This window comes from Scleropages formosus, chromosome 15, assembly GCF_900964775.1.
Source record: "Scleropages formosus chromosome 15, fSclFor1.1, whole genome shotgun sequence".
Lineage (NCBI taxonomy): Eukaryota > Metazoa > Chordata > Actinopteri > Osteoglossiformes > Osteoglossidae > Scleropages > Scleropages formosus.
Window position 1 is genome coordinate 14,171,539 of NC_041820.1, and position 13,034 is coordinate 14,184,572.

At 40.8% G+C, this 13,034-nt stretch overlaps 1 protein-coding gene across 4 annotated transcripts in view; it reads right to left on the reverse strand.

Annotated features, from left to right (window-relative positions):
* Window positions 1-2,168: 2,168 nt before the first annotated feature.
* pacs2 (phosphofurin acidic cluster sorting protein 2) overlaps window positions 2,169-13,034 on the reverse strand; it is a 47,628-nt gene continuing 36,762 nt past the window's right edge. For 2 of the 4 annotated variants that reach the window (XM_018727417.2, XM_018727415.2), the window contains exons 10-25: window positions 12,788-12,878; window positions 12,577-12,648; window positions 12,319-12,443; window positions 11,997-12,129; window positions 11,767-11,871; window positions 11,502-11,608; window positions 10,929-11,083; window positions 10,731-10,841; window positions 10,422-10,530; window positions 8,342-8,374; window positions 5,784-5,826; window positions 5,597-5,639; window positions 5,305-5,440; window positions 4,653-4,888; window positions 4,070-4,183; window positions 2,169-2,564 (exon numbers count right to left, since the gene is read on the reverse strand). In XM_018727417.2, coding sequence (XP_018582933.1) covers window positions 2,446-2,564; window positions 4,070-4,183; window positions 4,653-4,888; window positions 5,305-5,440; window positions 5,597-5,639; window positions 5,784-5,826; window positions 8,342-8,374; window positions 10,422-10,530; window positions 10,731-10,841; window positions 10,929-11,083; window positions 11,502-11,608; window positions 11,767-11,871; window positions 11,997-12,129; window positions 12,319-12,443; window positions 12,577-12,648; window positions 12,788-12,878 — 1,732 coding nt within the window. In that variant the 3' untranslated portion in view covers window positions 2,169-2,445. The remainder of the gene's footprint in view (window positions 2,565-4,069; window positions 4,184-4,652; window positions 4,889-5,304; window positions 5,441-5,596; window positions 5,640-5,783; window positions 5,827-8,341; window positions 8,375-10,421; window positions 10,531-10,730; window positions 10,842-10,928; window positions 11,084-11,501; window positions 11,609-11,766; window positions 11,872-11,996; window positions 12,130-12,318; window positions 12,444-12,576; window positions 12,649-12,787; window positions 12,879-13,034) is intronic. The other 2 variants (XM_018727416.2, XM_018727418.2) reach the window with 2 other exon arrangements.

Here is a 13,034-nt window from a genome sequence, read left to right on the forward strand (position 1 = left end):
CTCTTCGGTGGGTCTGGGGTTCAAGTCCCGCTTGGGGTGCCTTGCGGCAGACTGGCGTCCTGTCCTGGGTGTGTCCCCTTCCCCCTCTGGCCTTACGCCCTGTGTTGCCGGGTAGGCTCCGGTTCCCCGTGACCCCGTAAGGGACAAGCGGTTCTGAAAATGTGTGTGTGTGTGTATCTCCCTGGCACCTGTACATAATGATATGCAAGTTCCTAGTTGTATCAAAGACAAACACAGAAGAAAATGCAATCAAAAACATCTTTTTAGTATGCCTAGTTTTTATTATTCCCAACGGGATTACAGTGGTAGTGTTCTGCAAATTACGTTATCTCTCAAGAAAACACCTCAGTGACATGTTCAACCCCCCCAACAGAGGACAAACGAAACATACTTTTTAAAATGTAACACATGCTCTTTCCACAGAGATCTGGAGATGTGAGACTGCCACATTGTCACAGTTACAAAAGCAGATCACAGCACTGCCTCAGTGCCATCATAATGGTCATATTTTAATCTGCTTGCTACTATCAGTTTAAACACCACCACAGGGCTAAACACTGACAATAAAAAGATGAAGTGTAAACATGGGAAGTGAACATGTAGACATTAATACTTTCTCTCATCCACTCTGTGAATGTACTAATTTTTGTAATTTTAAAAAAAAAAAAAACAAAAAAAAAGCTTGTTTATCAGAGCAGTGTTCTGGAATGCAGGGTCCTTACCGATCGATCGCTTTTTAGCAACGATCCGAAACTAAGACTCAACCTGTTCTAGCAAAAAAAAAATAATCTATTCAATAAATAACACAGTTATGCATGTTGTTAACTATCAAACTGAAACAGTCACCTGATACTAAGTATCGAAAGAACCCTTCATAAATTCAAATGAACTTCAGTCCATTTAAGCAGACATCACATTTTCATGGCAGTATGGCAGATGTGAAATTATCCATTACAGACATGTAGATGTACATCACAAACTGCTCTTTGTGTTGACTAATACAATGTTGTTTCAGCTTTCATAGAGGAATCCATCCATAAAGCTGGCCACAAAAAAGCATTTATAGTAGGAGTATCAAACTCAGTCCATGGAAGGCCCATGTTCATTTTGGTTTTGCTCCATCCAATTTACGCAAGAGGTCCAAATCCTAATTTGTGCATTTATGCGTACATAATATAAAGTATTTCCAACATATACTTGCTTTGTTTTTTTTGTAATTCAAAGAAAATTTGATCGTTCAGATATCCTGAAGGAGTGGTTGTGCTATTACTCATACTAAACGTAAGCATTATAGAAGAGAAAAAAAAAACAGCGGGCACAACGGTCCTTCCTGGACTAACTTTTGCATTGATGTAAGTGAATAAGTTCTTAAAACACCCAAATTTCAAAGTGCTGCAAGTAGCCTCCTTACAGATTCAGCAGTACAGGAAGAAGTTTGCAAGTTAGTCTAGAATGGATAACTACCAGAATATATATATTCTTTCAGAATTTTATGAGTGAGCCAGGATAAAAGCAATCAGAATAAGATGAATGGTGCTATTAAGAAGTGTGCATGTGAACATGCAATGAGGAAAAGATGTGGGGGCATACATATTTTTATTAGTTGAATCTAGCTCCAGTTCTGCACTCAAACCATGAACTTCAGGCCCACAGCTGTGTCTTCTTCAGCTCCTCTCTACTCACATGCGGAAAGTTTGACCATAAGCATAGGAGCAAATGCCACTTCGGTCTTCATTTTACTTAATTTATTGCACATTTCAGACTCCTCAGATGAGTGCAGATCATCTCCATGGTGACTTTACCGATATGTCGTGTTATTATTGACCAGAAATGCTTTAAAATCAGGAGTGGTTAAATTGCGTTTGAGAGAAGAAAGATGGTTTCACGGGAAAATTCCAACCCATTCTTCCAGCTGTATTATACTTCTCAAGACAAACATGATCCATCCTTTTCCGGGGTTCTTAGTTCCGAAATCCACCGTAACACAAAAGGACATTTAAAAAAGAATTTCGCTATCGAACTGCACTGGTAAACTGTTTGTAACATAATTCACTAAGTGACTAAGCAGAGAGCAGCAAAAAGCTTGAGCACTCGCTGGTTAGGAATTATTTTAAACATTTGTAATGATTATTTCATTGGGTTTCATTTTTTTTCTTCTTTTTTCCAAAAAGTCTATAAAAAGTCAGCAGGAAATATTTAAAAAGCATGAGGGAAAATTAGAAAAAGAAAATCGTCTCCCATCGGCAGCCATGCCTCTTTACAGTCTTACAAAAGTTAAAAACAAACAAACACATTAAAAAAATAAAACAACAGCAGGGGAAACACAGTATTAAATTAAAAGAGCAGGACGAGCGGTCAGGCCAAAGGAGGTAGGCTATGGTGAGACTAAAGGCTGTTGGCACATGGGGAGCTCTCTGCAGTTCCAGATAAGACCCCCAAGAGCGGCTAATAAGGCCCTTTTGTGTGTCCAAAAATGCCAATGGGGAAGTGCTTGACGTGAGAGGACCACTGTGCAGCCAGCTGGAAGAACTTTACGTCATTCCACTCCATGCCATCAATAAGCACTGAAAATGAAAAGGAGATATGAAAGATAAATGTTACGGCACACCTTAGACAAAAGAAAAATGCTAACAATACATTTCCATAAATATTGTACAAATGCTTTTATGTAGGGGATGCGGTGGCGCAGTGGGTTGGACCGCAGTCCTGCTCTTTGGTGGGTCTGGGGTTTGAGTCCCGCTTGGGGTGCCGTCCTGGGTGTGTCCCCTTCCCCCTCCGGCCTTACGCCCTGTGTTGCCGGGTAGGCTCCGGTTTCCCGTGACCCCGTGAGGGACAAGCGGTTCTGAAAATGTGTGTGTGTGTGTGTGCTTTTATGTACTGGGCTACAGCTATTTTTTTTTTTTAAACGTCTGTGCTCTTAGCTTTTTTGTGCAGCAAGGATACTGGAAAAGGTGTTTAAGGATACTAACATGTCGAAATATTTTTACGCTTTTCTCATCTATTTAACATATATCTTGTTTTTGATGACGTTCTGTCCATCAGTAAGCTCCTTTATTTGCAAAGTTGTGATTCCTGAATGGTGTTTGCTATAACTATCTAACCCATAAAACACAGTGTTATGCTTTCATGCATGTCTTGTTGGCTTTAAATAAATGACTGTGCCAATTTTTTAAATTTTATAACAAATAAAAAGCATCTGCTAAATGAATAAATGTAAATACAGCTCATAATGTTAAGTATTAGTAACTTTACTTTTATACTCTGGGATTGTATGTGTAAGAAATTCATCTTAAATGTTGTTAACATCCTGTTAAAGATTTCAGGGACCACCAAAGATGGCAGGATTGTGCGCTCGAGATTCACACCTCACCATCTAACCATCACCAGCACACAGCACTATTCAAGAGGAAGAAGCTGCACATCTCACTGCAGACAACTGCAGCCACCAACGGATGATCTGAATGTGGTGGCGGAGCACAAATCTCAAATCCTGGTCATAAACTATACTGGTATATCAACATATTATAGTTTAGGTGGAACTTACTACTGCAGAACAGGACAACACTCCAGTGATAGCAGCCTAAAAACTATACGTAGCCCATGAGATTACAGAACTAGGATAACGGACCCAGTCAGTCTGTCAGCAACACAAAGTGTGTAATCAATATCATGATGCATAATGCTTCTATAAAATACAGAGTTGTCACTATTCTTCATTTAACTGACACCATTGTCAAAGGCAACCTACAATGTCAAGTTAGTGCAAATACATACATATCTATAAGGGTACAGAGTAGCAATTATATAGTGATCATCTCAGATGAAAGACAGTTCTGCAGTTAAAAGTTTCACCGGATTAGCCAGGAGCGGCAGGATCAATGTAACAAGATCAAACTACTACGAAAATAATCGAAGACAGAGCACGATGACAAATACATGATGGAAAATCACCGTATGATGTAGCGGAGAAGAAATGAGTGTTCAAAAAGTGAGAGAAAGTGAGATGGTCAGGAGCAGAATTGACATTAAGTGGAAAAAAGTAAATACTCTCAAAATATTTCATTCTCACCTTTAAGCATTGTCTGCTGATGCTTGGCGGTGCAAATTAATCGGCTGATCCCTTCGATCACTTGGCTTTTAGACTCCACTTCCTTGTCTTTAGTCTTCTTTGGCAAGAACATGACTGGATGGAAAGGTTTGAAAAATGTGACACATTAGCCCTTCACCTTTCCTAGTCGTTTAAAGATAAATATCATAAAAGCTGTACACTCCAGACACCACTGTGGGCTTAAATCAAATGGACTATGTAAATCAAGCATTAGAAGTGAATATTATTTTCACTGTTAAAACTGCTGAATAACAAGTAAACTCACTGTGGAGGTATTCTCCCTTACTGGGGTGCAAGGATTAACATAAATATAGTCCTCTAACAGAGCTTGTCAGTGTTGACTATTATCGTCCTGAAGAATATGCAATATTGTGTGTGAGCCTCAAAGAAAAATTAATTTGATCTCATTTTATTTAAGCACATATGCATTTATTTTGCTTGAAGTGTAAGAATTAAAAAAGTTTCAAATTCTTCCAATCCCAAGTGAACCCCACATCATTTTTGTGCCCTGTGAAAACGTCCTGCTCTGCCTCCATGTCCTTACCCTTCTTGTTCTTCTCCTTGGTCACCACGGTCATGGACATGGTGGGCTGAGGGCTGTACTCTGCCCCACTTAGGGGCAACCGGCTGACCTGAAGGGAGCGGAAGGTGCACTTCAGAGTGTTCTTGGTGGATGAGTCCCTCTTTTCCATGTCCCTCTTCCTGTCTGAGGGAGCCACCCAGTAATCCACCTGCAGACCCATGAGCTCCCCTCCCTGTCCTCCGCTGGGGGAACTGCTACTATACAGCACAAAGAGAGCAAAGTGAGAGATGCTTTCACAGTTATTTACATTTATTCATTTAGCTGATGCTTTTCTCCAAAGCGACTTACAATGTTCATTTACCTACAGTTATTTACCCATTTATACAGCCAGGTAATTTTTTACTCAAGCAATTTAGAGTAAGTACCTTGCTCAAGGGTACTACAGCCAGAGGTGAGGCTCGAACCTGCGACCTTTAAGGCAGCAGCTCTAACCACTACGCTACCAGCTGCAAAAAAAAAAAAACTGCTCATCATGCTATAATGGCACAAGTCTGTTCACTACTGTATTCATCTTGATGTCATTCTCTCTAACCCTTTTTCCTATCACTTTTTTGTTCGGTGAGCATACACAGAAGCTCAGCAGTACAAGAAATGCGCGGGAGGTGAAAAACACCTGTATGCACAGAAGGTAGTGTTGACGGAAGGTGATGAAGGCGGAGTTGGAGATGCTTCCTTTAGAGCAGGGGAAACCTGTGGGGGGGTAGAAGAGAGAAGGCCCAACCCAGCTGGTGCTGCATCATCAGAGTCTCCTGGAGAACAATGGAGAGACTGGGTAAAGACCACTAAGAAGGAAATGTTACAAACACATAATGAAGAAAAAAGCTGCACACCACCACACACACATACTCTTTTTGTTGTATCGTACAGGAAAGACAGAATGAGTTGTGGGTCCTTCTGCTCCTTACCGGATGTTGTAGAAGACTGCTCCACGATGCCCACTTTAACTACCTGGTGAGGGGTCAGAGGTCGGGATTAAATTATAGCTCTATAATGTTCTAAGCCAACCTTACGACTGTACTTTATTCCAAGAAAGTTTTGAAAATAACCTCTCCATCAACCCACTTCATATTTTGGCTGTAAGACCCCACTTACCCCAATAAAAGGAATGAACTTTTGGCAGGAGTCTTCATCTGGGCTGAGGAGTGGTGAGAGTACAGGAGAATTACAAAAGAAGAGAGCAAGAGTATCAAGGAAAAAAGGACATTTGAGGCTACATCATACCCCTCTCTCTAATGTTCACCTAATGTCCCTGGGTGAGGATCTGCAATTTTAGCTTCTTCTACCTTCAGATGACAAAGGCACCTTAGCAATGCTCAGTCTTATCCCTTGGTGTTATTAACGTGAGATGTCATTAATGAAGGAGAGAGTTCAAGGCTTCAGGACGGTGCCTGAGCAACAGTGTTAGTCACTGTCCAGAATTAATCTAGAGCATTGTTCCTTGCCACTATAGTACAGTGCAGTGCAGTCACATCTTTACACACATCTAACTTAGGCAGTCTTACAATCATGTGAAAAACCACCTTTTTTTTTTTTTTTTTAAATATCCCTGGGAAAAAAGTGGATTTCCACAAGTGAATAACTCAGCTACGACTGAATCGACATTTTCATTAATCCTTTTTTTTTTTCCCCTGGTGATTTATATTGCCTCCTGATACATCCTTGGCACCTCCATGACGGAAAGTGTAAAAGAATGAAAAGGAGTGAATGTATCATCATCGTATATAGAGCTGTTCAACAGTACATTTGTTTATGTATACATAATATTTTTAGTGTTTCTTTTTTGTGAGTAATTGCAATGTATTTTTCATCAACGTGTTTAATTAGATGTACATGTATTAATGTTTTCTGTGACACTGGAATAGAAACCAGTCTCATATGGTTTATATGATAAACCATTACATTAAATATTTGGCTTTACACACTGAGCAAACTAATAAGATGTAAGTTGCAGCTTCACTGCAGCATTAAAATATGCTCAGTACAGCACTGTTGAAATGCTCAATACCTTCTGAACAAGTGAATACACTTCCGCACCAAATTCTCCACAGGAACACAGAGCACTGCAAGCATAAGCTATTGTGAAATTATTTTGAACGTGTGTGACTGACATTCAGCATCATTCTAACCAGTTTTCCTCAATACACAAGGGACACAGAAGCAGAGAAATGTAAGAGAATCATTTGCAAAAGGGAGTCAGATTTGGATCAGATTACAGAAAAGAAAAAAAAAAAAAAAAAAACATTTTCCATTACAAAATATTAATTATTAGGTATTTGATGCTGATGGTACCACCATCACACCTTGAACTCAGCCCAAACTCTTGAGGATAGGTGCACAGAATTTGTTGGGTCAGTGCCTGGTGTGCGACTTCATTTGTATGAGGGTTATGTGCGTCAGCATTTTGATCATATCTGAGCTTTGGATTGATTTACAGATTAATATTTTATTAACCGAGTTCCCATTTCCATAACCAAACTGTAATTTATTTTAAAAAAAGAAACATTCATGAAAGGCATAGGTAAAACTTTTTTTTTCTTTTTTTTTAAAATGGGGTCAAATTGTATCCAAATGTCATACATCTGAAAAAACCCTTATACATTTTGTCAGCCACAAGGCTATTCAACTGGATTTCTGCCTGAGAAGCAGAGAGCAAGACATGCAGGGTTGGCCTTGGGCTTCAAGCCATCCCACAATCCCCCATTCACCCCCTCCCACCACCACCACCAGCACCACCACAACAAGCCATTGAGACAAGATGCACACGCCTCGGGGGAACAGAACCGACCGACCAGAGCGCCAGCTGAAAAACGGAAAAAGCTCCGACAGGCCCGAGAGCAGCAGAGAGCAATGCAGTCCAAGCCCCTTCCCAAGCAACCTGCCAAAGCCAGACTCTACACAGCTGCGTGGAGGAGGGAAACGACTTCCGGCACGCGTTTGTGCATTTAGTGTGGAAAGGTCTACTTCACTGTAAGTGCGTAAAACGAAAGGGAAGACAAAGAGGTACATACAGAGCTAATGCATACATACACGCTAATGTATGTGCAACGCATACGCACATTTTAAGCATGTGCATATGCATAAAACGAGCATCAATGCAGAGCGCTACATTTGCCTAGATGAATGAAGCCTGAAATCTCATACATCTAATGATGCAACTACTTCATAAAGGTGTAGCATATGCAACATAGCTTTCTTGAATGTATACAACATGAAATGATAATGTTGTTTAAAGAGGAAAAGCACTAAAGCCCTAAGCACGCACTTGGACAGAAGGTGAGGAAAAAGAGACCAGATACCCTGAAGGGTAATGAAAGAAGGGGGTAAGCAGCCTTCACCTCACACTTGGTTCTCCTTACTGATGCATATGTATTCCTGATAGAAATGTTAGTAAAGCGGTAGCAAAGACTCAAAATGTCTTTTCTGTAATTAAATGTACGCGTAAAGATTCCGATTAAACATGGCCATTCTGATAATGGTAATCTAGTTCTGATCCTAGACGGATGTCTTTTGATCTCGTTTGATAGTCAAAGGGAGGCAGACTCCCAGGTAGCATGTAAATAATCAGGTAAAGGCTGCCAATGTTAGAGAAGAGTGACACAGGTAAAGCCAAGACATCACCAGGATGAACAGACTCAAGCAAACCACAATACCTTACGGCAAAATCAAAATGAAAGCTCTTTTTCCTTCAAAGAAAGCAAAGAAAGAAACAAAATGTAAATAAAATTTAAAAAATAAACAAGTATTATTCACATATAAGGTGGACATACAGTGAAGTCAGTCTTTAAATTACTGTTTCCCTTTGAATCACCAGCTGGAATCAGAACGTCACAACAACAGATGAGGAATTAATTTCATATAAAAGCCCCATCTGTGATTTTAGCACCAGCCACACTCTGAGTATGTAATGCTTTTCTACAAACAACTTTTTGTTTTTAATGCATTAGTTATTAATATGTAGCAGTCATCCAGAGCATCACTGATTTTACTTTTTGTCCATTTATATTGCTCTACATTTACTGAGAGGATTCAAAGTAAAGTACTTTGACTTGGGGTACAACAGCAGGGTATCTCCTGTAACATTTAAAATGTTTCACTCATAGTTCAGCTCCTTTAACCATTATGCTGAAGGTGGCAAATGGCACACAGGGCTTTTTTTAATACTGGGACACTGTCAGTTATAGGATACTATGTATAAATAGAGTCCAGGTCATTAACAATAACAAAATAAGAAACATGGACTTTTTCACATTTGATTGTGTTACTGCATAGAATCGTGATGCATTTCACAAAACCCAGGCATTTCACTAAATTACTTAAAAATAAAAACCAGACAATAATTGAATGGATAAGTATTCACCCCTTGCTCTGACACAGCGAAATTACTCCTGAAGTAACCAACTCATCTCCGAATCACATAATTACGTGGAGTACACTTGTGTGCAGCTGAGGTGTTTCACAACTTCAGAATAAATACACCTGTGTCTGGGCACTTCCGCGCTTTGAGCATTTCCAAGGAAACACTACACCTTGAAGCCTAAGGAACATTGCAAGCAGATTTGAGAAAGGGTTCTTCAAAAGTATTAGTCAGGGCAAGAATATATATGTATCTATAAAAAAAAAATTCCAAGGCACTGAATATACCATGAAGCACAGTGAAGCCCATCATTAAAAAGGTGCAAAAATATTAAACAGCTGCAAATCTGCCCAGAGCTGGCTGTCAGGACAAGAAGAGCTGTAGTGTGGGAGACCACCAAGAGCCCAACGGCAGCTCTATAGGAGTGTCACACCTCACGTCTCGTGTGCAACACTCAGACTTTCACTACGATATTCACAGCTGTAACTGCTGTCAGAGGCGGTCCTACTAAGGATCAACTCTGGGGAGAAAATAATTATGCATTCAGTTTCTGGTTTTGATTTTTAATTAGTAAAATGTATGAACCCCTACCTATTTTGACATTGCGCAATACTTTATGTTGATGAGTGGGCAAAAATTCTCAGTTAAATATCACGGTACCATGCGGTAACACAAAATGTGGAAAAAAATCCAAGGTGGTGAATACTCTTCATAGACACTGTACATGTTACTGTACTGAAGATTTATTTATGACAGCTCAGAATTACGTTTTTAAAAAAAATCTAACTCAAAATGCACTAGGAACTTAAGATTGTACTCCTTTTAAGACAGCATATTTCCCTTCATTCTGGAAACAGATGGAGGAGCACTACTTCTTCGTTCAAGCACATATGGCTCCAGGAGCTCTTCAGCACCTTACAGCTAAGTGTTAAATCAGAAGCAGATTTGTGGTTCTGAACACTTCTTTCCATGTAGGGACACTCTGTCAAGTCACCCATCTGACTGCAGACTACCTTTTACTTCATCTAACTACTTGGGAGTACAAGGCATTTCACATTGTGCATTTCACTTTCTGATATGCATTTTACATTTAATGTGGTATTTATCCAACCCTTGTCCAAAACTACTTAGACAGCCAGTGAGGGAGCACACTGTGTACATGTGTTTACTGGCAAAATAGGACAGTACTGACTGAACCCTTCAGGGGCAAATCTCATCTCCTCATCTTACACATTCCTCTAGTTCCACCAAAAATATATATAATTTATTAGTGTCCAGATTGCAAAGCATCTACATCAAGAGATTGTGAAACGTAATATATATATATACACACACATAAACAGCCATTTCAATATGTAATATCAGAGCAAGGTTACCTTTTTTGCTTGTAGGTGAGCATGGCCTCAGCGATGGGCAGCTGGTGGGCTCCGTTGGCACCCACCATGTACTGTGTCACCCTGGACACCACGTCCGGGCTATCCTGCACTGAACGTGGGAGAGGACACAGAGTGTCGTATGTTAACCATCGGAGAGTCATTTTTACATTTTGCCATATTTTCATTCCGAAACATTATTAGACCTTATTGCATCTGATTAATGCATTACATTTTAATACAGAAATTCACCCTTAAATACCTACATGTCCACACTAAAATGGAACATTAAAATGTGTGTGTCTTGCTTACCCACAACTGGGGCCTCTGGTTTGTGGAAGAGGTCTTTCCAGGCTGCATCTTGGAACAAGCTATTGTAGCGGTGATCTATGGAGCCCAGATACTTTGAGACAGCATGAGAACCTGAGTAAAGTGAAACATGAGTGAGTCTAGACTACAACTACATAGTCCCCATGAAGAAACACTCTGGGATGTGCTCTTTGCACTCACCAAGTGGGATGATAAGAAAGCGCATGTAGCCAAGCCAGTCGGGGGTCTTGTGGGACAGGTGATCCACGAAAAGCCGTAGGACAGCACTGAGATAGTGCTGCGCCCCAGCCACTGCAATTTTGATGGGGACAGGTGTCTGGGAGTTACAGTTACAGCTGGGTAAGAGAGAAGTCAAAAAGACAGGGACATGCAGAAGTAAGTTTACAATAAAATGGTAAATTCTGCCCATAAAGCAATGAGACACTAAAAACCAGTTATGACCCCAAAAGGTTACAGGCACTGACAGATACATATGCTTTGTATTTCTTTTACACTTACCTGATGCTTTTCTCCAAAGTGACTTACTGTGTTAAGATATTTAAAATTATTTACCCATTATTATAACTGGTTAACTTTTATCAGAGTAATTCAGGATAAAGACCTTGCTCATGGGTACTACAGCAGGAGCATTCGAAGACTTTTAACCACCACACCACCTGCTGTCCCGAAATAAAAATCAAAAGTGTGACTTTTTTACATGGTTTATCTTGGGTTTAGGAACAATCGTTCTCAACATTTTGGGGCTGTACTCACAATCTCTGTATGCGTGACACAATTGTGTTAAAAGCAGCCTGGATGTCAGCGGTAGTGCAGGTGCAGACAACTGGAAGGTGGTGGTTCTGGAGAATGTCGGACATGTACTGAGAACATGCGAAGGACACAAGAGAGAATGTTTATAAGACTTTTATAATGCTTATAATTAATAACATCCTATCTTGTATTCAAACACTAATATAAACTTAAAAGTGTGCATATTTCAAATATCAGAAGACTAACAATGACAGCATCAGTCGCTCACCTGCCCTTGCCAATCCGATGTATTGATGAGTATTATGCTCTCTGGGAGATGGTCATCAGAAACCAGGATGTGGTTGAGCTGGTCATACACTGTTTTCCTAGGAATCTGTTCAGCAAGGAGGGCAGAACAAATAGCAAAACTTGGATCCCCCCCCCCCCCCAACAAGATACTGAACACCACAGCAGCAGGCATTCAAGAACGCCTAGATACGGTTTGCTTGCTCTTTATACCTGTAGGTGGCAGCGTGTGTCCAGGGAACGCTCGTTGTCCAGGCTGTTGGCCCTCTCGTTTTGCGGCCTGCTTGGCTGTCGCTCTTTGAGCGAAGTGCTTCTACCCCTTCGGCCGGCTATCTTGGGCTCCTGTCTGAAGAGAAGAACACCAAGGATGACAAATGCAAGCAACAAGCAGATGAGGGAGGGAGGTCAGTTAACTTTAACAGTAAAGAGAAGGAGCTCAAAATTGGGATTTCAATAACAAAGAGACGCGAAACGTGAGACGAATTAAGAGCCAGAATGTTGAAGACGAAGGTAAGGAGGGGGAATAAGGTCTTACCTGTTGGAAGGGATGATGAGCGACTCTGTTTTGGTCATCTTGCCAGTAGGGGGTAGTTTTTCTAAGAACGTGTCCATATTGTCCATCTCTAGTTCAGTGGTGGGAGTCACAGCCTCCGGGTGTTGCTAGAGACAGAAACGTAAGCAAACGTAGAGGAAGAAAAAACAAAGCAGATAATTAAATGACTAGAACTGACGGGTGCAGGTTGCGGAAACCAGTTTAAATGTCAGGAAAACCCAAGAAATAGAGAACACGTACAAAGGGTGCATTATCAGAGGCGTCGTCCACTTGAAATTTGGTGGCTGCGATTTTTGCCTTGTCAGGATCCAGCTGAAGGGAGACCAAGAGATTATTGCAGGAAACAACCTGAGGATCAATCTTGATCTGCGTTTGCAATAATCATAACAATGAGCACAACGGGCAAACAATATGTTGGTGCAACACATATGAAACCGCTGCGGGGACTCACAGGACTCGGGGGCTCACGTTGGCTGCGTGTGCTGTGAATGCTGCCTATCTCCGTCTGGGAACTAGAGAGGGAAAGGCCCTCGAAGTATGGCCTGCAACACACACACAGTAGGAAACGTCTTATGTACACTGCTTACGTTATTACATCGCATTTAAACTGCTGAAGCTCGTCCATCACGTAACAGCATTATAGGTCAGGGAGAAGAAAGAAATGGTGAACACGTAGAAGTGGGACATCGCCAAAGGTT